This window comes from Azolla caroliniana, unplaced genomic scaffold, assembly GCF_043228905.1.
Source record: "Azolla caroliniana isolate FFs.n. ecotype wild unplaced genomic scaffold, voAzoCaro1.0.p SCAF_22, whole genome shotgun sequence".
NCBI lineage: Eukaryota > Viridiplantae > Streptophyta > Polypodiopsida > Salviniales > Salviniaceae > Azolla > Azolla caroliniana.
The window spans coordinates 8,796,405-8,823,930 of record NW_028230457.1 but is presented as its reverse complement, the minus strand read 5'-3'; the positions used below and the strand labels follow the sequence as shown (position 1 = coordinate 8,823,930).

The window sequence follows — 27,526 nt, the reverse complement described above, 5'->3', positions numbered from 1 at the left end:
AAACATCAATAAATGTTACATAAAACTTACATCCACTAATTGATGCATTTTTTGTTGGTCCCCATACATCTGTATGTACCAAATCTAACAAATATTTGCTTACATGTCTTTCATGAGGGAAAGGTAACCTGTTTTGCTTTCCATATTGGCATGCTTCACATATTTTTCTCATCTCACAGTCTTTTAACTTAGGTAGTCCAGCCACAACATTTTTCCTCAACATATTTTTCAAGTTTTGCATACTTATGTGACCGATTCTTTTATGCCACATTTCCACTTCTGAGATTACACTCATTCCTTTTGCAAACATGGCTGTAATCTTTTTAGGCATATCCACATCTAACACAAAAATCCTTCCTTGACGTTTTCCTTTTGCAATAATCTTTCCCTGTTTCTCTATGAAGAATCCACTTTGCTTAAACTTAACTGTCTGTATGTAACCAAGAATCTCTGGTTCTCTTAGACTTTCAAACCAGTTTGCAGGTCCTATCATATGATTAGATGCCCCAGAATCTACATACCACATAAACTCTTCATTGCATCTCTGTGAACATTCAGCCATTGTTGTTGTTTCATGTTGCACCACAAATGCACCATCTTTATCACAATCTTCACTAGTTGAGGCATAATTATTTTGCTGTCTCTTCCCTCTTTTTTCATCATTTTGCTTTTTATAGTGGTGTCTCGAGTAATGCTTAATGGGGGGGTTACATCAAATATTGCCCTCACAAGATCCGTTCGTCAAGGATGCCCTCTTAGCCTATTGTTGTTTGTTATTGTTACCCATCCCTTGTTAGTGATGCTATCAAGGCTTGCAACAAATGATGACATTATGGGTCTACACCTTCCGTCTGGAGGGCAATTAGTAGCACAAGCTTTGGCTGATGATTCTTTCATGTTTCTACAAGCCTCACGAGAGAACCTTGAGAAGGGGATGCTTGTATGGAACCAATTTGCATTGGTTTCCGGATTACATATTAATTGGAGGAAGTCTAGTCTCATATCATGTATTGAAAAGGATTTGGAATGTTTAGGATAGCAATGATCCGTGGTGAAGAAAGGCTCTATTTTTCGACACTTGGACTATCCATTAGCAATTAATGTTACAAATGGTCAATTGATTGAATGGATGTCTAGTAAGGTGAGGGGTAGGTTCATGTATTGGAAGTCACAATCTTGGTCATTTTATGTACGCTTGAAGGTTGTACAATGTATTGTGGAACCCATGATATTATATTACTTGCCATTGTTGCCATGGACAAATAAGGCTTTGCATTCTATTTTGCGACCTCTTCGATATTTTTCGTGGAAGATGAGGGATAAGATGGGAATCACTTGGGTTGTATGGAATCATCTAGCAACCCCTAAGCGCTTGGGGGGAGTTGGAATATTGAACTTATCTATGTATATGATGGCTCGTAGATTTTCATTATTACAAGACATGTGTTCAAAATCACAACCATGGATATCTATTGTTCAATATTTTATTGAGAACAAGAGTTTAACACATGGGAGGAAAACGATTAAGGCTTCATGGTGGCAATTACTGAATGGATGTACTTCACTTAGGATTCCGGGCTCTTCATGTGTTCAACGCTTGGTTGCTTCATGGCAAGAAGCACTGTTGTTATGTGTATGGAAACCATCATCTAGTAGAGAGCATTGTAATTCTTTGCAAAAAGAGTTACTTGTGTCTTCTCGGTTATTATGTTAGCTATGAAAGGAGAGATTGTGCTCTCAATTTAATCGTTTGTTTCGTTTGGGGGTCAAAGAGGTGGGAGATATAGCTGAGGCTCCATCTCAAAGAATTTTGGAGTTTGTTGAAGCGCGACAATTATTACGCATCCCGCCTAATTATGGGTTTATTTGGCAAAAACTACAAAATATTACATTGATGCAAGGTCCCTTACCTCGACAAACAGGAGAACAACCGTGGATTGATTGGTGTTTACGGGGTCAAACGTGGTTGTTACAAGTGACTACTAATCTTTTGTATCATTGCTTTGTTGAGTCACTTGGATGGCTATCATCTAAGGCTGAAGAAGAATGGAAAATACACAAATCTGATCATGGGTGGTGGTAGATCTTACAACGTAGTTGGCATTCTAAATTGCCACTTGTAACAAAGGTCTTCATTTGGAGACTTTTGATTGGAAGATTGGCTTTGGGATTAGGCTCTCTAAAGCGTCGTGGACTAGTAACGAGTAATTTCTTTTTTTGCACTATTCAAATGGAAGATAGTACTCATCGATTTATACAATGTCTGATTGCTTGTCAGATTTGGAGTTACATTTCCCAAATTTGGCAAGTTTTATCACGGTGTTATTTGACACCTAGACATTGGGTGTTTGCACAACTTACACAAGTTGACCCAAAATCAAAGATGGAGATTGTTTTTCTATTTTTGAGATATTGAGGATTGCATCATAATTGGAACATGCGCAATGCTTTTGTATTCGATGGTAGACATGGTGTGAAAGCATATCTGTGAAAGTTGAAGGGAGTACTAATGTGGCAATTTTCTTTATTGGAGCAAGTGGAAATTCTTTCCTCAATGGAATTCAACATTGGCAATTCAACATGTTCCACTACCCATGTAGTGTAGTTAGTGGGTGACCATACTCCATTGTCACGCCCATTGTAAGTAGTGTTTTTTACACACATTTATTAATATAATTGTGTGTTTTCACCAAAAAAAAAACAAAGAGAGGGAGGGAGAGTAGGAGTAAGTGAACTTAGAGTAGATAGAGAACAAGAAGTTATATTAGCAAGAAAAGATGGTTACAACTAAAAATACATCCAACAATGACTTGGTTACAAAAGAGTTGGTTTAAATACCAACTAACTTAGGGCAACCGCCCTTTCTACTATTTACAAAACAAGCTTGAACCTAGAGTTTCCATTGCTAGTGTGAAAACCATTCCATTAGAGACGTTGGGTTTGACTCTCAACACTTTTAATCTGATTAAGCATAATTATGAGTTGCAACAACTAGATCAAAATAGAATAGCAACCCAAACACGTGGATATACCCATGCACAAACAAGGAAAGAAATAGAGATGAAAGAGAAACACATTCTTTTTTTAGTAATGTATTATAGTGCTTGTGGGTAGCTAGGAGCCAATTAGTTGCAAAGGAAATACCTGAAAATCTGAACTCATGTTTCTCCAATACGAGAGGCATGGAGTAATCAACCAAAATAAGCCATAGAACCTCATGCCAAAGTGGCATGTGATGTATACAAGGACAATTCCTATTATTGCATCTCGACAAAAATCTCTAATGTGAACTAAAATAGTGGCCAACATGTCCAATGACTCCATTACACATTAATTGTAATCATGCAAATAATCTACCAAAATAATGTAATCAAAGCCTAGCTAGCTAGATAACACGTCAGTTACTTATCAAGTTTTTTTGTTTATGCAAATGTTATCAATATAATGTTATCATATTGATTATTATGCTACTAATCCACAAAAGTTAAATGCAACTCTAGAGCTAGTTTGATTTGGAACAAGCACGAGAAACCTATGATTTCAAGATATGGCTCTTTAGATTTGGAAAAAGTTGTAGAAAAACTTTGACATGACATCCCCGACATTTCCTTTATTTCCCGGTGTCACGTTGTTACGCGCGTGCGTGTAGAAGGGGCGGGACCGCGGGGGTCTTGGACTAGGGAGTGGAGGAGAAAGAATAGGACATGATATGGAGGCTTAGCTCAAGAGGAGAAGAGGAAAGAATAAGACCACGACATCGAAGGAGAGATCGGCGGAGGCAAGATGTTCAACAAGTTATGTTAAAACAACGAATGGTTACAACAGTGGTGGCCGCCATGGCCGCACCAAAATGACTATCCGAAAACCCTAAAGGGAAACCCAAGAAGAAAACCCTAATCAAAACCCTAACCCTAAAACGAAATGGGAAGAGGGAGAACCCTAGACTAAGTGGTATACCTTACTCACACAAAATAGGTAACCCCCTCATAAGTGACCCCTCCCCTCCTTTTATAGCCCAAGGAGGGAGGGACCTTACAATGTGGGACAAAAATGTCCCCTCTCTTTCTATACACCATAACCTAGTATACATGTGCACATGTTGCACACCACCGACTTGCCCCTTCCACCCCGGTTTCCGCCTATGGACGAAAATCTTCACGACACCGGAAATGCCCATACGTTTTCATAATTTTGTTCATATACTATAGGCTTATCATGTACCACCGCCCATAATACTGCACAAATACAAACCGATAAACCTCAAATAATGCAATTGGTAAGTAGTATTACAATTTCGTATATTTAGAAGGCTCGATGTTTGAAGGTATTTCAAAATGTGACTGAAAGACCTGCCCAAATAATTTCAGTAATTTGGATAGAGATTGTGCATAATTTCAAAGGGTTGTTGGATAGTATAAAAGGTAATACACACCAAGTGGAGCTTAAACGTTTGGAGTTTTATGCCATCTGTTAGGAGTAGTACTAAGACAGAGAAGTATTGTTAGGAACAGTACTAAAACAAAGAAGGAATTAGTACTAAAAGATGAAGATTAGTACTAAGGGAGGTGTAGAGCTCTCGCGGGAAGGAAAGAGTGAGAGAGAGAGAGAGAGAGAGAGAGAGAGAATGAGAATGAGGATAACAAAATATATATATTATGTTAAGGGAATATACAATAGTAGCTAGGAGGCTTAAGACTAGCGTTGAACTGATTTGGTTCGAAATAATGCCTTGTGCCTCCTTTTATAGTGTTCTCAGGAGTACTCTTGATGTTTCTAGAATGTTCCAGAGAAATCTAGAATATACATCAATTTTCTATAGTAAAACTTAAATGAAAATAATATCTTTCGTATTACAACATATAGTCTAATGGTCAAGAGCTCGACCCATGTAACATAAGGTCATGGGATCGAGTCTTGCCATATCATGACACTATCCCCCCTTTAAAACGACGAGTGTCATGAGTTATTTTGGATTGAGGATCCGGTTTGTCTGGATATTGACGATGGAAGTCTTTAAGAAGAGCACGAGCATTGGTCACATTCTCTATTGGTTCCCAAGTACGCTCGTTGGGAATATATCCTAGCCAATCGACTAAATAGTAGAGCTTGTTGCGAGCAATCTTGGAATCGAGGATGGCGGCAACCTCGTACTCAGGTCCATCTTCAAGCTCGATCGGGGGTGGAGGTTGTTTAATACGACCTGGGATGGTGCTGTCTTGATAGGGTTCGAGGAGAGAACTATGAAACACCAGATGTATCCGAAGTTGTGGAGGTAGATCGAGACGAAAAGCGACATCATTAATTTTTCCGATAATACGGAAAGGACCTGATCGCTGGTAATCCAACTTCTCGCATGGGCGAGTAGCCTTGATGTGTCATCGTAGTAGCCACACCCGATCTCCAATGTCTACTTCTTCAAACCAAACGAACGATTTTCCCTTCCTGGTAAGTTGTGTGAGAGGCAAAACAAGCTTTGAGTAATCCTGTATGAACTTGCGGTAAAAATTGGCAAAGCCTAAAAAACATTGTACATCTCGCAATGACCGCGGAGTGCGCCACTCTACCACCGTTTTGAGCTTAGTTGGATCCATGGAGATGCCTTCCGAGGAAATGACATAAGCCAAAATTTCTACTTGGTTGCACCCGAAACTACATTGTTCCAGTTTTGCATAAAGACCATGTTCTTGAAGTTGTTTTAGTACTAACAGTACATTAGAATCATGCTCTTCTTGGGTCTTCGAATAAACTAGTAGATCATCCAAGAGATCTCGGAATATATCATTTGCCATGTGCTGGAAGACTGTTGGCGCATTAGTGAGGCCGAATGGCATGACTGTATACTCGAAGTGCCCATATCTAGTGTGAAACGTTGTCTTCCATTCATTTCCTGGTCGGATCCGTACGAGGTTATGCGCTCCTTGTAAGTCGATCTTTGTGAAGAACCTTGAACCATTGATCCGTTCTAAAAGACTTGAGATAAGGGGAAGTGCATACCTATTCTTGATGGTGACTTTATTCAACCCACGGTAATCTTCGACGAGACGAAGTGATCCATCCTTTTTCTTGACAAAGAAAATGGGTGCACCGGCTGGAGATTTCAAATGTCGAATGAAACCATTTGCCAAATTCTCCTCTATATAGGCTCAAAGGACTTCTAGCTCGGTTGGTGACAAATTGTAGATCAGTCCCCATGGTGGCTCTTTTCTCGGTTGTAAATCGATGGGGCAATCATACAGTCGATGGTGAGGAAGCGTATTAGCTCGTACTTAATCGAACACATCGGCATAATGACAATACTTCTCTAGAAGTTGAACGGTGGACTCCTCTTTATTGATACTGGAGGGGTTTATTGATATTGCGAAGAGAAACATTTCTTCCTTGTGTCCTTCCTCACGCAACTGATGTAGCGAAATGGTTGCAATCTTATGAGTAGATCCTCGGGTTTGTCGACACCGTATTTCTCTTGTTCTCCAATCTATGGCTGGGTTATGTAATTTGAACCATGGTAATCCCAAAACGATGGGATGTTCTAGGATACTAATTATATTAAATGATACTACACACGCTAAGTTATCTAGGACAATATTAACAGGCTCTGACTCTTCTATATTCTCAGAAGCAATGGGACGACCATCAATGACTACTACAAAGGCTGGACATGGGAGTTTCTTTAGGGATATCTGATGAGCTTGGGCAAAATTCCTATCCATGAAGCAAGAGTTGGCTTCGGAATCTAAGAGTGTTAAGACATGTATTGGAGGATTACTTTTAGTACTAACCATTACTTGAGCTAAGAACACATTGCTAACTTGCTTAGAGGAAATGGAACCACTAATGGGCTACACAGATCTAGGGTTGTCCAACCAAATGGCTCCTATTTTGGTTGGACTTAATCGTTTAACTCTTCTTCTAGTTGACTAAGGATTTCAAATTTGTTTGAAAGGCTTGGGCTATTAAGACTATCAAACACACCTAGAGGAATAAACTCGGGTTTAGTACTATTAGTACTAGCGGTTATTTGATTTACCTGCCTTTTCGGCCGATTGGGGCAGTTCATTGCAATATGCCCCGGTCCACCGCAATAAAGACATAATCAATTTTCCCTGCGTTGCCACTTTTCTTCTTCCGATCGTGGTTCGTGACGACGTGTGGTGTCGATTTCCATTGGAGTCGGAGTATTTGTTGGAGACGTATTGAATGACTCCTGTCATGAACACATGACCATTATGGCGTCACCCGGACTTGAACCTCAAACCTTCTAATCCATACTTGAAAACCTCAACCATTAAGATAGCTTATTGTTATATGAAACAATAAAAGCTACTTCTTGTATTACATTGATTATTGTAAAACCTCTAGATTATTCTAGAATGTTCTAGAATGTCATAGAGCATTCTAGGTCTAGAACATTCTAGAACATTCTAGAAATCTCTAAGTTATTCTATAAGAACCTATAAATAAGGGCATACATGTATTCTCAAATCAATTCGAAACAACACCAGTCTTTAGCTCTCATTACATATCTTGTATCCATTCTCTTTCTTTCTCTATCTTATACATCCATTCTTCTCTTAGTATTTCGTTCCTTTCTTCTCGTGTTCTCTAATATCCTTCTTCCATCACTCTATCTTTTATCCTTGGTTTTGACAACTCCCTTGGGAAAGGCTTTGCTACGATTGAAGCGTAGGTGGGTTCCAATCTTGTCTGTGGCATTTGGAACTGACGTTCTGAACATCGTTTGAAGAGGCGATTATCGTATCGCCCCGCACGACTGATTGCTTTTGTCAATGACTTTGGCTCCTCGGGGAAAGTTAAGAGTAAATTTTTAACATCATTACGTAGGCCAAAACGAAATTGCTCCATTAGTGCCTGGTCATCCCAAGGAATATCGGTGGCGAGAAGACGGAAATCCGCAACATAAGCCGAGGCCAACCGCTTACCTTGGCGCAATCTTCAGATTTTGTTGATTGTTGTTCTAACACTGTCGATATCTCCAAAACAGGCTTTAAACTTGGTAATAAACTCTCTGAGATTATTTAACAAGGGAGAGTTTTTTTCTAACAGGGGGGGGAACCGTGCCAAAACCGTGCCACTAAGTAGAGTGCCTACTAGTCCCACTCGTGATGCATCGGTGGGATATCAAGAAGGATGGCACATTTGAATGACTAATCGTACCTGATTAAGGAATCCTCTAAACTGCGATCATGTTCCATCGAATTTCATGGGAAGGACGATCTTGGGTTCTTTATGAATCCCTTGCGTACTAGGTCCTTGTTGTTGCATCGCTACTAAGGCTGCTTCGAGTTGTTGCACGCGTACCACTAGTTCCCCATGTTGTTGTTGCACTAGCTGCTTTTCTAAGGAGATTTGTTGAAGATCCCCCAACAACCGTTGATTTTCTTGTTCCAAAGCAAGGAACTTCTCTTTCAAGCATTGCAGCTTTGAGAAAGCAGATTGATATTCTTGAGCGCTAACAGTGGTCATAGTATGAGAGAAAAGAGAATAAGAGATTAGTATGAAGGGAGGGAGAAGTAAGAAGATAAAGGAAGAGAAGGAAGGAGAGGCAAATCAGTTCAAACTGTCAGGAGCAGTACTAAGACAGAGAAGTACTATTAGGAACAGTACTAAAACAGAGAAGGAATTAGTACTAAAAGATGAGGATTAGTACTAAGGGAGGTGTAGAACTCTCGAGAGAAGGAAAGAGAGAGAGAGAGAGAGAGAGAGAATGAGGATAACAAAAGATATATATTATGTTAAGGGAATATACAATAGGTGCTAGGAGGCTTAAGACTGGCGTTGAACCAATTTGGTTCGAAATAATGCCTTGTGCCTCCTTTTATACTGTTCTCATGAGTACTCCTGAAGTTTCTAGAATGTTCCAAAGAAATCTGGAATATACATCAATTTTCTATAGTAAAACTTAAATTGAAATAATACCTTTTGTATTACAACATATAGTCTAATTGTCAAGAACTCAACCCATGTAACGTAAGGTCATGGGTTTGAATCTTGCCATATCATGACACTATCCCCCTTTTAAAACGACGAGTGTCACGAGTCGTTTTGAATTGAGGACCCGGTTTGTCTGGATATTGACAATGGAAGTCTTCAAGAGGGGAATTTCTAGGAAATAACTAAAGGAGACTCGGGTGACTTTGATTACAATCAAAATCGAAAATTTGAGAGAACCCAAGTTGGATCTTTGCCAAGGGCTCAACCCAATTCAATGCATCACCATTGGTTTCTCATGGACATTAAACATATATTTGTCTACCAATCAATCTATGCACATGTGTTGTAAACTTGTATGTATGGATGTATGTATGTATGTATGTATGTATGTATGTATGTATGGATAGATGTATGTAAGGATGTATGTATGGATGGATGGATGTATGTATGAAATGTATGTATGTGAACCAGGGGCATTTGTAGATAGAGAGAAAGAGAAAAAATGAGGAGGGGCATTTAAGGGAAATAACCAAAGCTTTTATTTCAATTTGGGAATTAAACAAAAACTCAGAGAGTGACTGTTCTTCATTTTCTCTCCTTCTTTCTCCTGCAGGCCTTACTTAGATCAAGATGTCTGGTTTTCCAAGGCATATGGAAAACCAGACAAATGGTCTGTGAAGGATGAAGTTTCTTGGAGAAATCACTGCAGAAATGTAGGCCCTCTATGGAATGATTGATTCAGCAATCCTTTTGTGGTGGTGCCACAAAAGTGTATCAGCAAGGTATGCACATGACAGAGAGATATGAATCATCAGTGGGAGTTAGTGATGATGGGTTTTCTCCTGTGTGTTCTGAAATTTTCAAGAGAAGGATAGAAGGAGGGAGGGAGGGAGGGAGGGATGGGATTTCTAGCGTTGCTCAGAACTTGAACTCATTGGAGAGAAGAAGAGATGGTTATCTCTGCGAAGAGTTTTGCATTGAAATTTTGGATTCATTAGAAGGTGTGTGTGTGTGTGTGTATAGAGAGAGAGTGAGCACCTTCAGATTAGCAGACTTCAGACGCCCAAACACTTATGAGCTTTTATAGATTCATGGATACCCCAATCCCTTTTGGGTACTTGAAGAGCTGATGAGAAGATCTGTTGTGCAATCAATACATAGGGGATTAAACAGTAAAGAAATTACAGGCCACAAGGAATTTTCCTTTCTGACCTTAGTAACGGCTTGTGCCAAGAAAAAGGATCTTCATAAAGGTACTATACTTCATACAAAGATTGTGGAGAGAGGTTTACTTGAAAAGAGTCCTTATCTAGCCAATGCTTTAATCAATATGTATGCGAAATGTGGAATGCTCAGAAAAGCACAAGAAATGCTTGAAGAGCTTCCTGTCCGAGACAAAGTCTCTTGGTCTGCACTAATTTCTGGGTATGCCCAACATGGACAAGGCCATGAGGCATTGAATTGTTTTGACCAGATGCAAAATGAGGGTCTTTGTCCAGATGCAATCACTTTCACTTGCATCTTAAAGGCTTGCGGTGCATTGCGAGCTATAGACAAGGGCAAACAAATTCACAAAGAGATTTTGAGTAGGGGTTTACTGAAGAGGAATATTGTACTTGGCAATGCTCTGGTGGATATGTATGCAAAATGTGGGTTTCTTGCAAAAGCACAAGACGTTCTCAAGGAACTCCCTGTTCGAGATGTGATTTCATGGAATGCTCTGATTACAGGGTATGCTCAACTGGAGCAAGGTCATGATGCATTGAATTGTTTTGAACAGATGAAAAATGATGGCATCTCTCCAAATGCAATCACCTTCATAGGTGTCTTAAAGGCATGTGGCTGCATAAGAGCCATAAACGAAGGAAAACAAATTCATAATGAGATTGTGAGCAAACGCTTGCTAAATGAGGATGTTGTACTTGGCACTGCTTTGATGGACATGTATGCCAAATGTGGATTGGTTGCAAAAGCACAAGAGGTGCTTGAAGAGCTTCCAGTTCGTAATGTAATCTCGTGGTCTACATTAATTGTAGGATACACGCACAATGGACAAGGTCATGAAGCACTCGAGTGTTTTGAGCGTATGCAAAGAGAAGGTCTCTCTCCAGATCCAGTTGCTTATGTTTGCATCTTGCAGGCTTGTGGCAATGCAAGAGATATAGACAAGGGTAAACAGATACACGAAGATATTGTGATTAATGGCTTGTTTGAAAGGGTAGCAGTCCTCGGCAATGCGGTAGTGGATATGTATGCCAAATGCGGAGTGCTTGCAAAAGCACAAGAAGTGCTTGAAAGGCTTCCTGTTCGAAGCATAGTCTCATGGTCTGCATTGATTGCAGGGTATGCTGAGCAGGGGCAATGCCAACAAGCACTCAATTGTTTTGAACAAATGCAGAGTGAGGGCATACCTCCGAACGTAGTCACGTTAATTTGCATCTTGAAGGCATGTGGTAACATAGGAGCTACAATCAACGGTGAACAAATTCATGAGGAAATCATGAGTAGAAACTTGCTAATGAAGGATATTGAGCTTGGCAATGCTTTGATTGATATGTATGCCAAATGTGGTGAGCTCACGAAAGCACAAAAAGTGCTAGAAGGGCTTCCCACTCCAGATATAATATCTTGGAACACTCTGATTGCAGGGTATGCTCAACAGGGCCAGGGTCATGAGGCATTGAACTGTTTCGAACGAATGCAAAGCGAGGGCCTCTTTCCAGATTCTATCACCTTTATCTGCATAGTAAATGCTTGTGGAACAACAGGAGCTATAGAGAAAGGCAGAGAAATTCATGAAAAGATTCTGAATAGGGGATTTCTTGAGAAAGATATTGTACTCGGGAATGCTTTAGTGGATATGTATGCTAAATGTGGTATGTTAGCAAAAGCACAAGATGTTCTTCAGGGACTTCCAGTTCGAGATATAATCTCATGGTCTACTCTAATTGCAGGGTATGCTCAGGAGGGACGAGGTCAGGAAGCATTAAGGTGTTTTGAGAGAATGCGAAGCGACGGCCTTTCTCCAAATGCAGTCACATTCCTATGTGTTCTGAGTGCATGTGGTCATTCAGGCCTAATGGATGAGGCTCAAATGCTTTTTGGAGAGATGACCGAAACATACGGAATTTCTCCGACCTTGGAGCATCATATTTGCATGGTAGCGGTGTTTGGACGGACAGGTCACTTTGACAAGGCAATATCAGTTATTAAGGTGATGCCATCTTATGATAATCCAGCTGTTTGGCTTGCATTGTTGGGTGCTTGTCGAAAATGGGGGAATGTAAGGCTTGGGAGATTAGCTTTTGATCAGGCAGTGCAAATAGAGAGTTGCTGCTCTGCAGCTTATATACTTATGGTTAATCTATTTGCAGCCGCTGGTATGCAAGAGGATGCCATGAAGGTTGAAGCCATGCGACAGAAATATGCCTCTGGCCATCAGCAGTGTCAAGGAAATGGTGTGTCACTTTATGTAAATGAACAGTTTCATGATTTTCTGTTGGGAGAAACCCTGTTTCTGAGTGAATAATGGGCATGAGCATTCATGAAATGTGCATTTTCTGTATAATGTTGCTACATTAGAAACATGTTTCCAAGTGAAACCTAAAGGGCCTTTAATCCCAACAACCTCCCACTTAAAGGAGCTAGGCTACTCTAATAGACAACTCCCACTCACTGAAGAGAGGGTTGGTGAATTGTCTTTGATAAACACTTTATTAAACAATATGTCGAGTTCTCGGTGGTATCAATCCTGACCAATTGGATTTGACCACCCTCTATCACCTCTCTATTGAAGTCATAGTGAATATCAATACGTTTGGTCCTTGTGTGGTAAACAAGGTTCTTTGCCAAACATATGGCACTTTGGTTATCACAATGTAGGGTTGGAATTTGTTTTGGAAGTCCAAGGTCACTACAAGAAAGTTAACCAAATGGCCTCCTTTGATGCCTCCGTAGTTGAGATACACTCAACATTTGTACTAGAGAGTGCAACAACTCACAACCTTGAACACCATGAAATAGTTACCCGTACAAGAGTATAAATGTAGCCATAAGTAGGTTTTCTTGTGTCTACATCTTCAGCCATATCAGAATCACAATAGCCATGAACATTCAAGTCCCCTTTACAATAACAAATGCTTTTTTTCTTAGGGCCTTTGAGATATTTAAGGATAAACTTGATTGCAACCCAATGACTTCGTCTAGGTTAACTCATAAATCTACTTACTACTACTACTACATATGCAATATTAGGTCATGTCGCTACCATTGCATACATCAATGACCCACAAGCTAAAGCATATGGGACAGCCAGAATTTTTACTTTTTCCTCTTTGTCTTTGGATTAATGTGCTTTTGAAAGCTTTTCTTGTGATTGAGGCATTGAGGATGGCTTGCATCAATCATTGAAATCTTTCCAATACCTTCTCAATGTACTTCTCTTGGGACACAAACAATAACTTATTTTGTCTGTCCCGTCTTATTCTTATCCCAAGAATGTGCTTAGCGTTTCCGAGATCTTTCATAGAAAATACACATTTGATTAGTGCTTTTTAATTCTTGCAAACTTGTGTCATGCTTTCTTGCAATGAGCATGTCATCAACATACAAACCCAAAATAATAGAACTACCATTAGTTTCCTTTTTCATATAGAGACAAGGACCTGCCATACTTCGATTGAAGCCATTTGAAATCATAAAAGAATCAAATTTCTTTTACCAAAGACATGGGCTTGTTCCAGCCCATAGAGGCTATGTCGAAATTTACAAACTAAATGTTCGTTTCCTAGAATCAAGAACCCTTGAGACGGCAACATATAAGTTTCTCATCTAGGCTACCATTTGCTATAACTTTAAATCCAAAAAGGCTGAGATAGCAAAAAGTGTCCTGAGTGTAGCCATTTTTGTTACCGTACGAGATGTACGGGTGATTGATAAGTGTGATAAGTGAGGATGAAAGATGTAATGTGTTGATATGTATGTGTAATCTTATACGATTATGAGTGTGAGTGTGGTGGATACAAAGAGGTGTGAGTGAGTGACTAGGTGTGAATGCCCAAGGGGCTTACACCCTTGTGGATCTACCCCTTTGTACCTATTTAACCCCTTATGGGGAATGAATGAATGGAACAATAACCATTTCTCTCTCAATCTCTCTCTTGTCATCTCTCTCTCCCTCTCTCTCTTCCCTCCCCTTAACATTGAACCCCCTTGGGAGGGGGGTGGACCATTCTAGGCACCACCCCCACCCCGCAATGCTTCTCAATGATTCTCAACCTCTTCATGATCTCTCTCACCATCATACTCTCCATCGTCATCACACCCACCATGTCTATCTTTATCATCAATCATCATGATTATCATAAATGTTAACCCTAACCCTAAAACGTACAACACCTTTGACTACTAGAGTAGAACCTCCTAAAAATCAATTCCTTGTATTTGTTTGTATCCTTCGGTTACCAAACGAACCTTATACTTGGTTTTACCTTCTAGAGTCTTTACCTTGTAGACCCACTTGTTAGGTATAGCCTTTTTACCTTTGGGTAGCTCCACAAGCACCCACATGTTGTTTTCATAGAGTGCTTTGATCTCCTCTTGCATAGCGAGCTCCTATTTGTTAGAATGTTCACATGTCCTAGACTCTTTAAGAGTGAGAGGATCCCCTTCATCTGTTAAAAGAATTTGATGAAGAGATGGATCATAGCTTTGTGTTGGTCGCCTCAACAGTGTTGATCTCCTAACCTAGTGATCAACATTATCTAGAATTGGTTCCAAATCTAATGGAGTATCTTCTTGTTGTAGTTCAATAGTTATTTCTTCATTTGCAGGTGGTTGTATTTTATCTTCATCATGAAGGTTTAAAATTTCTCTATTTTGATTGTTGTTTGGCCGACACTCGATTATTGTGCATAGCCAACACAATACATCGAACATTCCGATCTGAACATTCTATCAAGATGATTGTGGTAGAAGGATGGATAGGCGTACTAACTAATTACGACTTGATATCTGAGTAATTATGATCTACTATTAGTATCTTAATATAATTCCTTAGTAGGCATAGCGACTCGGAATCGACACTGAGAATAGTACTACACAGAGAGACTGTCGACATAGAGATATCCTAACCACTAACTTATATTAATACCAAAATAGAACAATAGAAATACAATGCTCTCAATCCCTTTTTATAGGTAAAACCGAGAGTCTTTTACCAAGAATACACTTGCCTTTGTTCGGCAAGAACTATCACAAAACTGTCTAACTAATTCTAATATATCTATTTTTATCTACTTGGCAAAATGTTGAATCATCAGTCCGCGTTGTCGATCCGACTCTGTCTCCCTTGTACTTCCGAACCTTGTTGACTCCGACGCTTTCAGACTTGTCCGACTCCGACCCTGTAGCCGACCGGCTAACATTGATGTCCATCTTCTTTTAGCAATAGAACTAGGTTGTAGATCTCTACTTATTCATCATCACCCTCATATGTTATTCTTGAGTCAATGGTTGGTTATTGTTGAAATTCCACTCTTTTTGTTGATTCTAATGATTCAGTACAATTGCTTTTGACTTTGCTTCATTGAATACAACATCATGACTTTTGATTACCTTTCGGAAATGAAATAACCAAATTTTGTAACCCATCTCACCATTTGCACTGTATCCCTAAAAGACACCTTTGATGGATTTTGCATCTAGCTTGTTTCTTAGCTCTTGGCTAACGTGCACGAAAGCTTCACAACCGAAAATGCACAAATGATCATATGAGGTTGATTTGCCAAACCAAAACTCCTCTTGTATGCCACCTTTGAGCGAATTGTGTGAGAATCAATTAATAATATGGACTACAGTTTGTAAAGCCTCTCCCTAAAATGCATTAGGTAGACTAGCAGTGGACAACAACATTGAACCCCTTCACATATTGTCCTGTTGTATCGTTCAACCATTCCATTAGATGTTGGATGTGTAGAATTGTAAGCTCTCTCTTGATTCCATTTTTTGCACAAAAATTTGTAAACCAATTGTTGATATACTCTCCTCCATTGTTTGTCCTTAGACATTTCAATTTCAAGCATGTTTGAGTAATGATAAAGGCATGGAAGTTTCTAAAAACAACAAACACTTCAATCTTATCCTTCCGTAAATATGCCCGACACTTTCTAGAGTAATCATCAATGAATGTAAAGAGCCTTCTAAGGATTTAGTACGCACAGTACATAAATCATAGTGTATGAGCTCAAGTGGTGTTGTTTTCTTTGAAGAACTAGTGTTATAAAAACTCTTTACTTGTTTTCCATAAAGGCAATCATTGCGAAAATCAAGTTTATTGCCTTTGGGAACCAACTTCTGAGAAGAGAGTAGAAATGTTCAAGCCCTTTTGGTTCATATGACCTAATCTTTTGTCCCACAATTCAACTCCATTTTATGACCTAAACCCTAATCTTTTGTAGAATAGCCTTGTAAATCAAGTTGTCCCACAGACACCAAGCTCTTCTTAATCCACGGAACAAACCAAACTTGGTCTAGTGTTAGTTCTTGACTATTCTTCATGGCCACTCTAACAACGCCAAGTCCTTCAATGTTGGCATGGTTATTGTCAAGGTAAACCTTCAATGAAAGGAGGAAAATGAGAGAAAGGACTCCTTACGAGGAGTGCAATGAAAGGAGGCACCAAAGTCAATTATCCAAGTCTGCATGGCAAAATCTTGTATAACTAACACTACATTTAGTTTAGTTGTATTTCTAGTTGTATCCTATCCAAGAATCCCATTCAAACTACAAAATATTCTTTTAGATGTTGTAGTACAGTTCTAAAAATGAGATTGTGCAACTTTAACAAAAATTAGAAAATATTAAATAATATAAAAATGTTTTTTTAGTTTAGTTAGAGAAACCTAAAGGGCCTTTAATCAATCCCAACAAACTCTAATTTGTATATTGCAGTCATGAAACATGTTTCCAAGTAGACATTGGGTATATGTATGATGCATAAGCATAAAATCTTCGGAAGTCTCTGTTAACTATTGATAATACTCTCAAATTGAAATTATGCATGCAAATGGGTAACCATATATATTGCCACTTTGATGTCGTGTTTTAGATCAGATGTTGGCTATATACTTGACTACATGGCATGGAAATGTCCTCAACTATACAAGCAAAACTATATATTATCACAACTTTCACTAGGAAACTTATTTGCTACTTGAGCATTTGAACGTTCATCATCTTCTATTGGGTATAGAATTTGCAGGAAAACAATGTATGCAAAACTAAAATATTTATTGGTGCTATGAGAAATATGTTTTCCTTCTGACACTGACTATATGAATTGCAACATGGGATGTCATGGGGGTGTGATTAGGAAAGTCATTTAATATCTTTTAATGAACAGAAATTTTATAGATACATCAATGGCTTTCTTATGCTCTGAAAGTATAGATGGATGGTTAGCTCTAGTAGTTTTTAAATTTGCCATATCTTGCTTCAACTTGGAAACTCCTCTAGTTTCCAAATATGCCTTGCAAACTTGTTGAATAACCATATCAAATAGATTCCTTTCAGCTCCTAGTAGCCATTATTCTGATTCAGTGAATGAACTTTAGTGCAGTGTGGCTGGATATTATATCATTCCCTTCGTAAGGCTGGCATTTATTTCAATCAAGTATATTATGGACGATTTCAATTGGTGCCTTTCTAGTCAAAGTTATATTCCAGTATTTTATGTACAATCCGACTTTGATTTTTGTGTTTTAAGTGTTGCTTTGGCGATTTTCAATTAAAGTTTATTCACATCCTGCACTTTTGAGAGATTACCTCCTCCCACTACTATTTCTGAAACTTTTACATCACTTTCCACCAAGGCTAAGAAATGCCATAATGATACCCAAGCTAAGAAAGATATGAATAACAGGAATGCTCTCCGAGAGATGACTGTATTTATTGAAATGCCACAATCATACCCAAGCTAAGAAAGAGTACAATCAAAAAAACAAAATTTGAAAACTGTTTTGTACAACATTAATAATGATCATTGATAGAAAAAAATGTGGCTCTTAATAGCTTGTGGTGGTGACAGCCCACACCATTATTTGTGTTACACTTAGCATTGACTCTTGATAGAACTCTATCACAAAGGGAATAGAGAAATATTTCAAGGGTTGTATATTTACAGAGCTTGTGGCTGTCACTTGCATCGAGAAATCAAACCAATAGAATTCTTTGGTTAGAAAAGACTGTAGATATCCCCCGTCAGAGCTATAATACTTGCACCAATAGCCAGTAACACCATAAACCATGCAGTCACCTTGTCTTGCTTTGATGCTATTTTATGGGTATCCCTGGTAGGTATGACAGACAGTATATAATATGTTAGCCATCGAAACCAAATACCATAGTCAATATAGACTCCTTTGATTATATGGTTACATCACAGCGACATTTGGGATATCAATGTAACAAAAAATTGCTAAAATTTCCTACACATGTTTTTCTAATTATATTAAGTTTAGCATGTATATAGACAATATTAGAGCCTCATTGAAAGTTTAAATTATAGCTAAACTGTATAGAAACATTATCTCACAGAATCTCGCCTATTTTTAACATTTTAATATAATCTGGCTTGTCTATTCCCTCAAATTTCATTAGTTTATTGATTTTATGGGCAACTAAGGTAACAGAAATTCCTTCCATTTTCGGTAAAAAGTAAATACTTCCTATTTTACTCATAAATAAGTTAACTTTATGTTCCATTTTTCTCTTTCATATACAGATCTAAGATTAGAATTTAACAGACATTAGTATTATTCTTTCACAAAATGCTGCTAATAATGGTTGGATGTGGCTCTTACATCAACATTCATAATAATAGTTGCAAAAGAATTTAACAGGGTATTTCCTTTCATAATCCTATTAAGTCTTACTGTGGGAAATTTACCCATACCATAAGAATGTTTACCAGAATGCACATAATTAACAGATGAGTATTCTAGTAAATTTAAAAAATGCCCATAGTTTATCCACTGTAGTTTAAAAAACACAATAACTGCAAAAGAAAGCATAACCTTACCGCAGAACCAGTAAACCCGGGAAGATAAAACCAATGCATACAGCTGAAGTGGACCCTGTAATTTGGAAGGCATCGGAGATATCCGGAATAAAAGATGCTCCAAGAAAAGTTGCAAGAATTATGCCTGTTGTGAGTATTGCAAAACGGCGTGGATCAGCAGATATTGGAACAGCTCTCGGGAAGATGAGCCCATCCACATTCAGTCGAAGTGCGAAATTCAATAATGGGTACACAAGCATTAGATGAAATGCATATCCAACTCGAACTATATCTGATAAAAGGGCTGAATGTGGTACTCCAAGATCCGTATCAAAATTGGATAGGACATCAGTCAATGTGTCTTCTCCAAACAAGAGAAAGCAAAAGACACTAGTTGCTACATAAATTGATGTGCATAATGTGAGTGATATTCGTATCACTTTCTTAGATTCGGATGCTGTCTCGAGCTCATTCAGAATTGGATGCACTGTTTAACAACAAAGAAGGCATGGAGTCAGTAATATAGTTCTGGAGAAGCTCTACAAGCTTCATGTAACATGATTTTGCCTAATTCTCAACAAATTTTCTCTATTTGGCTCCTCATTCCAAACAGTTTTAGCTTTCTGACACATTTGAACTTCAGATATACCGAAATAAGGAGCTAAATGAAAAGAAATATCAAAAAGATAAAATTGTTCCCTGTGCACTGGCATACATTTTACTAGACAGTGCTTTCATTAAAGACCTTCCTTATCTTCACATTTCTATGCAACACGTGATTAGCAGCTCTAGAGAGAGTTTGTTTTAGGCAAACATTTCATTCAAATTTTTTATGCAACATGTGAGTGGCAGTTCGGGATATTATTTTAGTGAGTAAATAACTTTTGTTAAAGACACTCCCATCTGCAAAAGTCCAATAAAACCATGTCATTGGCAATTCCAGAGACAGATAATGAATGAATGAATGAATGAATGACTTATAATGTCTATAAAGGAAATTTTGACTATGAGAAGTCAGATGCACCCAATTAATTGGAGGGTGTAGAATGAAATACATGGGTGGATGTGGTGCAAAGTCTGCAGCTATCTCAGTTGTCTATGATGGAATCTGGGGGGGCTTTGTCTTAGGACTCCCGATTATCTCAGGGTTTTAATCATCTGCACCTCATGCATGGGACACCTTCATGTGTGACACAGGGTGAAGATGTGACCATCTGAAAGAAATGTTCAATGAACTGTCTCCCCATTGTACAGCTGCAGTATGCATCAATGCTCCACAATGACTCAACCATGAGCAAGAAATGACCAAACCTACACTGATCTCTACACCATGATTTGTTGAAGGATGGGATCTCTAACAAATAGATAGTTCCATGCATCTGTCTTTGATGCCTGTATACCTCACTATGTAAAAGGCAGATGAAATGTGAGTGTGATCATACCTGAAAAGAGGGAATCTTTCCATATCAAGGCCATGTGCTTGAAATCAATCTCTGACCTTAACAAGGCCAACTCTCGCCTGACTCAGCAAGCTTCCTACAGGCCTTGAGCACCATGCACATTACTCTATTCACTGGCAGCTCTGACGTTAACAAGGCCAACTCTCACCTAACTCAGCAAGCTTCCTACAGGCCTCGAGCAGAATGCACATTACTCTATTCACTGGCAGCTCTCATCCTATGGACAAAACATTCCATTTCATTTGGTGCCCATGCAGACAGATGCTCTCTGTTCCATGTCTGCACTGGAAGAACCTCTGATGCAGGACTACCAAAAGCTTTGCAGAAATCAGTAAAGCAACATAAGAGCCTCTTCTTCCATGCCCCTGCCCCAGATCATGAAGGATTGGTAGGTGAGCAATTTATCTCTTATCATGAACCCTCCTCCCGTTGCTGGCACACGTCTTTAAAAGAGCTGTGTGAAGGCTTCCCTACGCTGGACCGAACACACCATTGCACCAAACTTCAACCGTGGTGACCTCATGATGCTGATCAATTATTGGATAATCATGGTTGGCCATTACTTGATTAAACTGCAAGACTCAATCCTAGAGACAGAATTGAATATATGGGCAGAAAGGAATGGCTGATCACGTATTGAACCTTGAAGCCCTTGTCGGGGAGAGCAAATCCCATAAAAAGAGGATTTTATTGCTGCAAGAGGATTTATTGCTACTAGGTGGATTTCTGAAAGCCTTCAACACTGTACTGCATACTCTGCCAATCCAGCAGCTAGGATGGCTTGGTGTCCCCGTAGATATTCAATGGGGAATCTATGCACTGTGAGAATCCACGTCAGGAAAAGTGTGATCTCCTAATGGCTGTCAGAGGCTGTGGCTGTCAGAGGATGCCACTCCCTTCAATCTCTATATCAATGAGATATCAGATTATACAGTGAATTTGGAAGTTTAGGAGAATATTACTATTATATGTTGATGACATTGTCTGATCTCCAACACTCCAAAGGGACTACAAAGACATATAAATGCTTTAGAATCGTTTTGTATGGACAAAGGTTTGTTCATAAACCTGGAAAAACCAGAGTGATGGTGTTTAACACTATTCAAGTATGGGTAATACGATCTGAACAATAGTTCTTCTTGAGATAGGAAAAGGTGGCATACACGTCATCGCACACCTGGGAAAAATATTTACAGGGCCTCAGTTCTCCTTACAGCAGGCTGCTTGAATTTCTCATGGCTATGCAGCCCTTGGTGCGCTTGAAAGTTGCACATATACAGTTCCACAAGCCACAAATTAAATTGCAGTTATTTGATACACTTGTCACACCACACCAGCTCTTCTCTACGTAGTCAAAACCTAGGGACCAAGTCTCCACAAGGATGATAATTGGAGATATTTGGAGAGACCTTTAGTCTCAATGATTGCCCACATGATAAGGAGCAAAGCTTGTTGTCACATGATATGATACCAGTGAAGCTTGGAGCAGCACCAATAATCACTGAGGCAGTATTCCAATCAGTGACCAATATCCAACAGCTTGAAACAACTGGCCCTGCATGGAGATAATCATTGTTGATATGCTGAAACGCAACAATGCTTCTAGTCACATGGCATAAGCATGAATGCACTACCCCCAAGTATAGCTTCAATTGTCCACATCTGAACATGAGCAAAGTGGAAAAGAATAGAGTAATCCGAACTAATATTATCAAATTGGATAACAGAAGAACATGGATCAGCCCCACAACATCTCTCTTGGTTGGAGATACCCCACTATAAGGCACACTTTTTACACACATTGGAGGATGGATTCATCATCAGGCCCTTTTATATGGATATACATCTATAACTACCCCCAAATATAGCTTCAATTGTCCACATCTGAACATGACCAAAGTGGAAAAGAATAGAGTGATCCAAACTAATATTATCAAATTGGATAAAGGAAAACATGGATCAGCCCACAACATCTCTCTTGGCTGGAGATGCCCCACTATAAGGCGCCCATTTATATGGATATACATCTATAACTTGTGTTTTGCAATATGACACGGCAGTTGCAGACCTCATCACATCAATTAGAGATTGAGGTAGGCAGACATACATGCACACCTCTGGAAAAAAGAATCTGCCAATTGTGTCATTAGGGAGTCTGACGAACACTATGTTTGTCACTATATTAATTTTTGTGAAATAAGAGGGAGATAGCACTGCCTCTTAACTAAAGCTTTGGCCCACCATAGAAGATAATGGAATACAACCAGCGGTGCTTAGAAGTTGTCGAAGGACATCAATACAACTATCAACAAAGAACAAACACCAACTTTCTTTAGCCCTATCAATCCTACTCACGCTACAAATCAATCAAAGGCTACACAAGTGGGCTCCTAACAATGAAATTGCAAAGGGCTTATGATATATTGGGCAGACGCAATTTTTTGTGCACATAGGCTCCAGCTTTAAGGATCACGATCTCGCCGCCCTTGTCATTAACAGATAAAGGTCATTATCTCCTGCCATGGCAGGTGCTTCCCTCATTTTGGAAATCTCTCCTTTCTGGATCGACCTATGCTTGAGATCTTTCCAGCACAAAAATTACAATCTATCTTACTTGAGAATCTTACATGTATAGATGATAAGATTCTTTAGAGACTTGCTTTATTTGTTTAGTTCTATTTATTGGTTTGTTATTCTCGAAGACAAGAAAACAGTTTGAGATGTAACCTCTTGCTTGGTCTTATAGGCCATTTTGGCCTCTTAGGAGACTTTAATATGTCTTTCTTTCTTTATTTCTCTCTGCCAATGAGTTGAGCTGCACCTTAAGTACTGCTCCATAGTTCGGGCATGGTATGAGCAATCACGATACTCATCTAATTCCCTAATCATTCAAATTTCACAGCTAAAGAATATACCAGATCAATCAAAATATGGCCTGCATAAACAGAGGAACTGCCTTGACCAGATTGTGAATAGGAACAGGTTGTCTGCGGAAGCCCTGGAGCATAGCCTGGTTGAAAAGGTATGCAGTCAACAGGTCTTTAGTGTTGGATTTCGTAGATAAGGTTCTCATTTTGTAACCTTATGTAGTCAGTAGGCATACCATGTGCAAGTGGAGAATAGCTCACTACAGTGCCTGGAGTGAAGAATTAAGAGTTGGAAGGTCATGGCTCAGGTGATAAAGATTCCGTTGATGAGGTTCTCAATTTGTAACCTTATGTGGTCAGTAGATGTACCATGTTCAAGTGGCGAATAGCTCACTACAATGCCTGGAGTGAAGAATTAAGAGTTGGAAGGTCATGGCTCTAGTGATAACGGTATGGGGGGTTGGTCACAAACCTCATATAGCTTCTGTGCATATGCATGCCATGCTAGTGGGTCAAGGTGTCAAATATGGATGTTTGTAGTTGGTTGAGACTAGCTGAGGGTGTATCTTGTTGTGGCACTATCCATACTCATGACATCATAGAGATCATATCTTGTTCCTCCTCAAAAGCCCTCTTGCAACACAAGAATTTTTACACGTATACCTTACCTGTCTGTAACCTCTCTAGTGCTTTCCTTGCTCATAACTTGCAGTAGAACTCTCTCGACACATCATCATACCATCAAATTTGGCACACAGTCCCTGGGGGAGGGGGAGGGGTATGCGCTGTGTGGTTTATGTGAAGGTGCTGATGGCTGTTATTTGGGCAATGAGTGTGGCAGTGTGGATGGTGAAGTACACAACACTCCTCAATGAACCTCAAAAATTCCACTCACTAATTAAATTGATTCAAGAATAATTCAAAGTTTTGATAAGAAACATGTGATTTTCAATTCCAGTGCAATTGTTTTTTTAATGCACTTGCTCCAGCATTTGAACACATGCTCCTATGCTACAGAATTCACTTTCTAGCCACAAATCCGAAACATTCAGTCATTTGTGGGAAATTATCAAGTAACACACTGGCATGTTATATTATCCTCAGTAAGTTCTTCACCTTAACCAATAGGATATCAGAAAATTATCACTTACCACAATGATGACAAATGTATGCTGTCACTAAGATTGGCACCACTGAGAAGTAAGACAAGACTGTGGATGCATCACCACTAAGTTCTGGAAATAATTTTGGCATACTGATAGTCCCAGCTATCAGCTTGTAAACTGCTATGGCAGCTGTCACAACCACAAATAAAACTGCCAGACCAACTGACAACGCGGAGGAAAGCTGCAACGAATCTGAAAGAGAAAAACAACCAAAGTCTCTCAAAACATTATATGATAAATAGCCATCATTGAATAGTTGCTGAAGATGACTGAATAACTATCGATTTTGATTTCTAAATGCAAGTATTCTGAATTACAAATACTCTTCTATTAAGATAGATGCTTTGTAATTCACATGTTTGATGGATTGGTAAGCTAAGATACCTAGACTAAATTGTTCTCTGAGAAAGAACAATCTAGCATACAAACTCAACAAGAAGTGAGCTAACCTATAGAAAATTGAAAAGAAAACTGTGTGGCATGTGATCCCTTATGGTTCCTAGGAATTCAAAAACAAAATGGAAATCCACATTAGTAAACAAAAATGTAACGTAAAAACCCAAAAATAAGTATATTGTGAATCTATAGCAAATAAGAAAGAAAGATGTGCAGCAAATGATTGCTTGTAATTCAAGAAATATTCAAGAAATTAGAAAAACATATACAAAGCCATAACAGCAACCAAAAGCTAAGCTGGTAAATGGGTGTCTTTGACTTACCAACATGCCGGAAACATGCCAACGGAGCCAGAACAAGAATTGTTGTAAGTAGCATCACAATTACCCTAGAATTCCACCATGTTTGTCCACCTGCCCACTCCTCCAAAACTCCCGTATGATGAACAGATGAAGATGTAGAACCAGATAGCACATCAGCTACAATGTTAATGAGAGTTTGTGAGGTAATGCTCTTTTCTTAACATTCTGATACAATGCAATAAAAAACTTCAAAACCAAGAACTACACTATATTCTTTTTAAAGAGATACAAGATTGCAACAATCAGAACATCGTATACCTAGATATGTTGTTATAATTGATGGCAGATCACCTACAGCTATGGTATGTTTCCATATATATAAAGGCCTACCTACTCTCTCGTGCATTTTCCGTTCTTCCTTAATTCTACTTATATTTCAGCCATTCTAAGTGGTGGTGTTTTCCCCAAAGATATCTGCTAGAAATCTCTATATGTGGGATGGGATGCACCAAAGTAATCTGTAATCCTTGAACTTCAACGCCTAGTCCTGGTTATCTATGGTCTAGACACAAAATCTAGGGTTCACATGCATATTAAATGGCTAGCTATTCTCTTGTGACAAAATTTCATCCTTTCTTGATTCTACTCATAGTACTTCATATTTGAGCCAGCAGTACGAACGGCACATGCTAAAGTTGTTAAATTTAGTAGATCATACAAAATTATGGATAGAAAGCCACAAACTGCATTCAAATACAGAATTTCTGGTTCTCATATGACAACTCAAAAGAGAATTGTATTCATCAAGTTGAGAGAGAGAGAGATAGAGAGGAACGGAGAGCTTCTGAGTTTATTAAAATACAAGATTAGGTGTGACTGATGTTTTAATAGAATTTGGATGCGTAGCATAAAGCTATTAAAATGGAGAGGGGATCAGGGGATATGGTTGGGTGGATAAATAATCTCCAAGTGTTCCTTAGACTTTCTGAATAAAGATTCCTTTTAAACAATTACAGCAAATGTCTCCTCAAGGAGTTAAAGTGGAAAATTACCTATGATAATGAGGTAGACCACAAGGAGACCAAAGTTGTTAATGATGACACAGATTTGAAGGATTGTACGCCCATATCGACCAAACGAATCAGCCATAACTCCACCATACGAAACTGCGCTACTTTTAACTGAATAGCGAAGCAAGTAATCAATCGAAGTGTTAGTTAACAAACCGACGAGAACAATCATAATGCATCCCGGGATCAATCCGACTATATCCATCGTAGAAGGAAGGCCCATTATCCCTGCTCCCACAATGCTCGTGGAAAGACTGAACACTGCACTGTAAACAGAAGCTCCACTATATCCATCATATTGTTGATCATCTTCTGGTTTCATTGGTGGCATCAATGGGTCCTCTTCAGATGTTGATGGTATATATGGACTTTTTGTTAGTTTTGGGGCCATTTTACTGCGTAGCCCTTTTTTCTTCAAGATTCCCAGATTTCAGACAACTCTAGGAACGGCAATAGTATACTTTTTTGCAAGAAAATTGTTTCTCTCTTCAAAAACGAAGATTTTATTCCTACACGCAAAGAAAAACCGTATTCTCTGAGGAGACGACAAAGGCTGTTGCTCAATATCGGATTGCACTGATTCCTGCAGGCAACAAAAACAGTGAGAAACCCCAGAAAGGACAATTTCTTGTTAAACAGATGGGGAAGTAATTTCCTTCTCTTAAGCAAAACCCAAAAAGAGAATTAATTCTTAAACTAGATCCGAGGGATGAAATCACAAATGAATTTTTGTTTTTAAAAAATACAAACCACATAGAGAAAAACAGAGACAGATAACGAGAAAGCCGTCTATTACAAAGATCGCATTTAAAGAAGGTAAAGCAGAGGATACCGATTCGGATCAGTGAAATGGTGGCATGAATAAGCAGAAGATCCGGTGGCGATGGAAGAAGGGGCAGAGTATAAGCGGAATCTGCAGTAACAAAAGGGCAAGGAGCTCCGCGATGGCGGATTGTGCAGAGAAAGGAAAAAGAAGAGGGGCATGTATAGGAAGGGAGCACAGATGTGGGCTTCTTTTCGGGTATTGGTAATGGAATCTTAGAGAATATAGATCAAATGGGAGAGAGAGAGACAGAGAGAGAGAATCAGAGAGAAGGGGGGGGGTGCATTCCTTTTGATTCCTACTTCTTCTTGCCTCTCTCTCTCTTCTCTTCTCTTCTCTTCTCTCTCTCTCTCTTCTCTTCTCTTCTCTCTCTCTCTCTCTCTCTCTCTCTTCTCTCTCTCTCTGATTCTCTCTTTCTCTCTCTCTCTCTTTT

General features: G+C 39.0%; 2 protein-coding genes across 2 annotated transcripts; one reads left to right on the top strand and one right to left on the bottom strand.

Moving 5' to 3' along the window:
* Positions 1-9,841: 9,841 nt before the first annotated feature.
* LOC147849928 (pentatricopeptide repeat-containing protein At5g27110-like) lies at positions 9,842-12,550 on the top strand. The gene has a single exon (XM_087337067.1). It carries the CDS (start codon positions 10,082-10,084, stop codon positions 12,479-12,481), a length of 2,400 nt encoding a protein of 799 aa, XP_087193193.1. The 5' UTR covers positions 9,842-10,081; the 3' UTR covers positions 12,482-12,550.
* A 5,387-nt stretch (positions 12,551-17,937) lies between these two features.
* On the bottom strand, positions 17,938-26,793 carry LOC147849927 (amino acid transporter AVT6A-like). The gene is made up of 5 exons (XM_087336942.1): positions 26,253-26,793; positions 25,222-25,377; positions 24,488-24,694; positions 19,031-19,496; positions 17,938-18,299 (listed from the first exon to the last, which is right to left on the bottom strand). Exons 1-5 carry the CDS (start codon positions 26,659-26,661, stop codon positions 18,185-18,187), a joined length of 1,353 nt encoding a protein of 450 aa, XP_087193068.1. The 5' UTR covers positions 26,662-26,793; the 3' UTR covers positions 17,938-18,184.
* Positions 26,794-27,526: the final 733 nt, after the last annotated feature.

Bases quoted from the DNA above. Each gene is read 5' to 3' on its own strand.
- LOC147849928 (XM_087337067.1), top strand. From the start codon at position 10,082: ATGAGAAGATCTGTTGTGCAATCAATACATAGGGGATTAAACAGTAAA.
- LOC147849927 (XM_087336942.1), bottom strand. From the start codon at position 26,661: ATGGCCCCAAAACTAACAAAAAGTCCATATATACCATCAACATCTGAA. The intron at 25,378-26,252 runs GTAATTTTCCAC...TTAACATTGTAG, and splicing joins GGTCTACCTCATTATCATAG to CTGATGTGCTATCTGGTTCT. The intron at 24,695-25,221 runs GTAAGTCAAAGA...TTTCTCTTTCAG, and splicing joins GGCATGTTTCCGGCATGTTG to ATTCGTTGCAGCTTTCCTCC.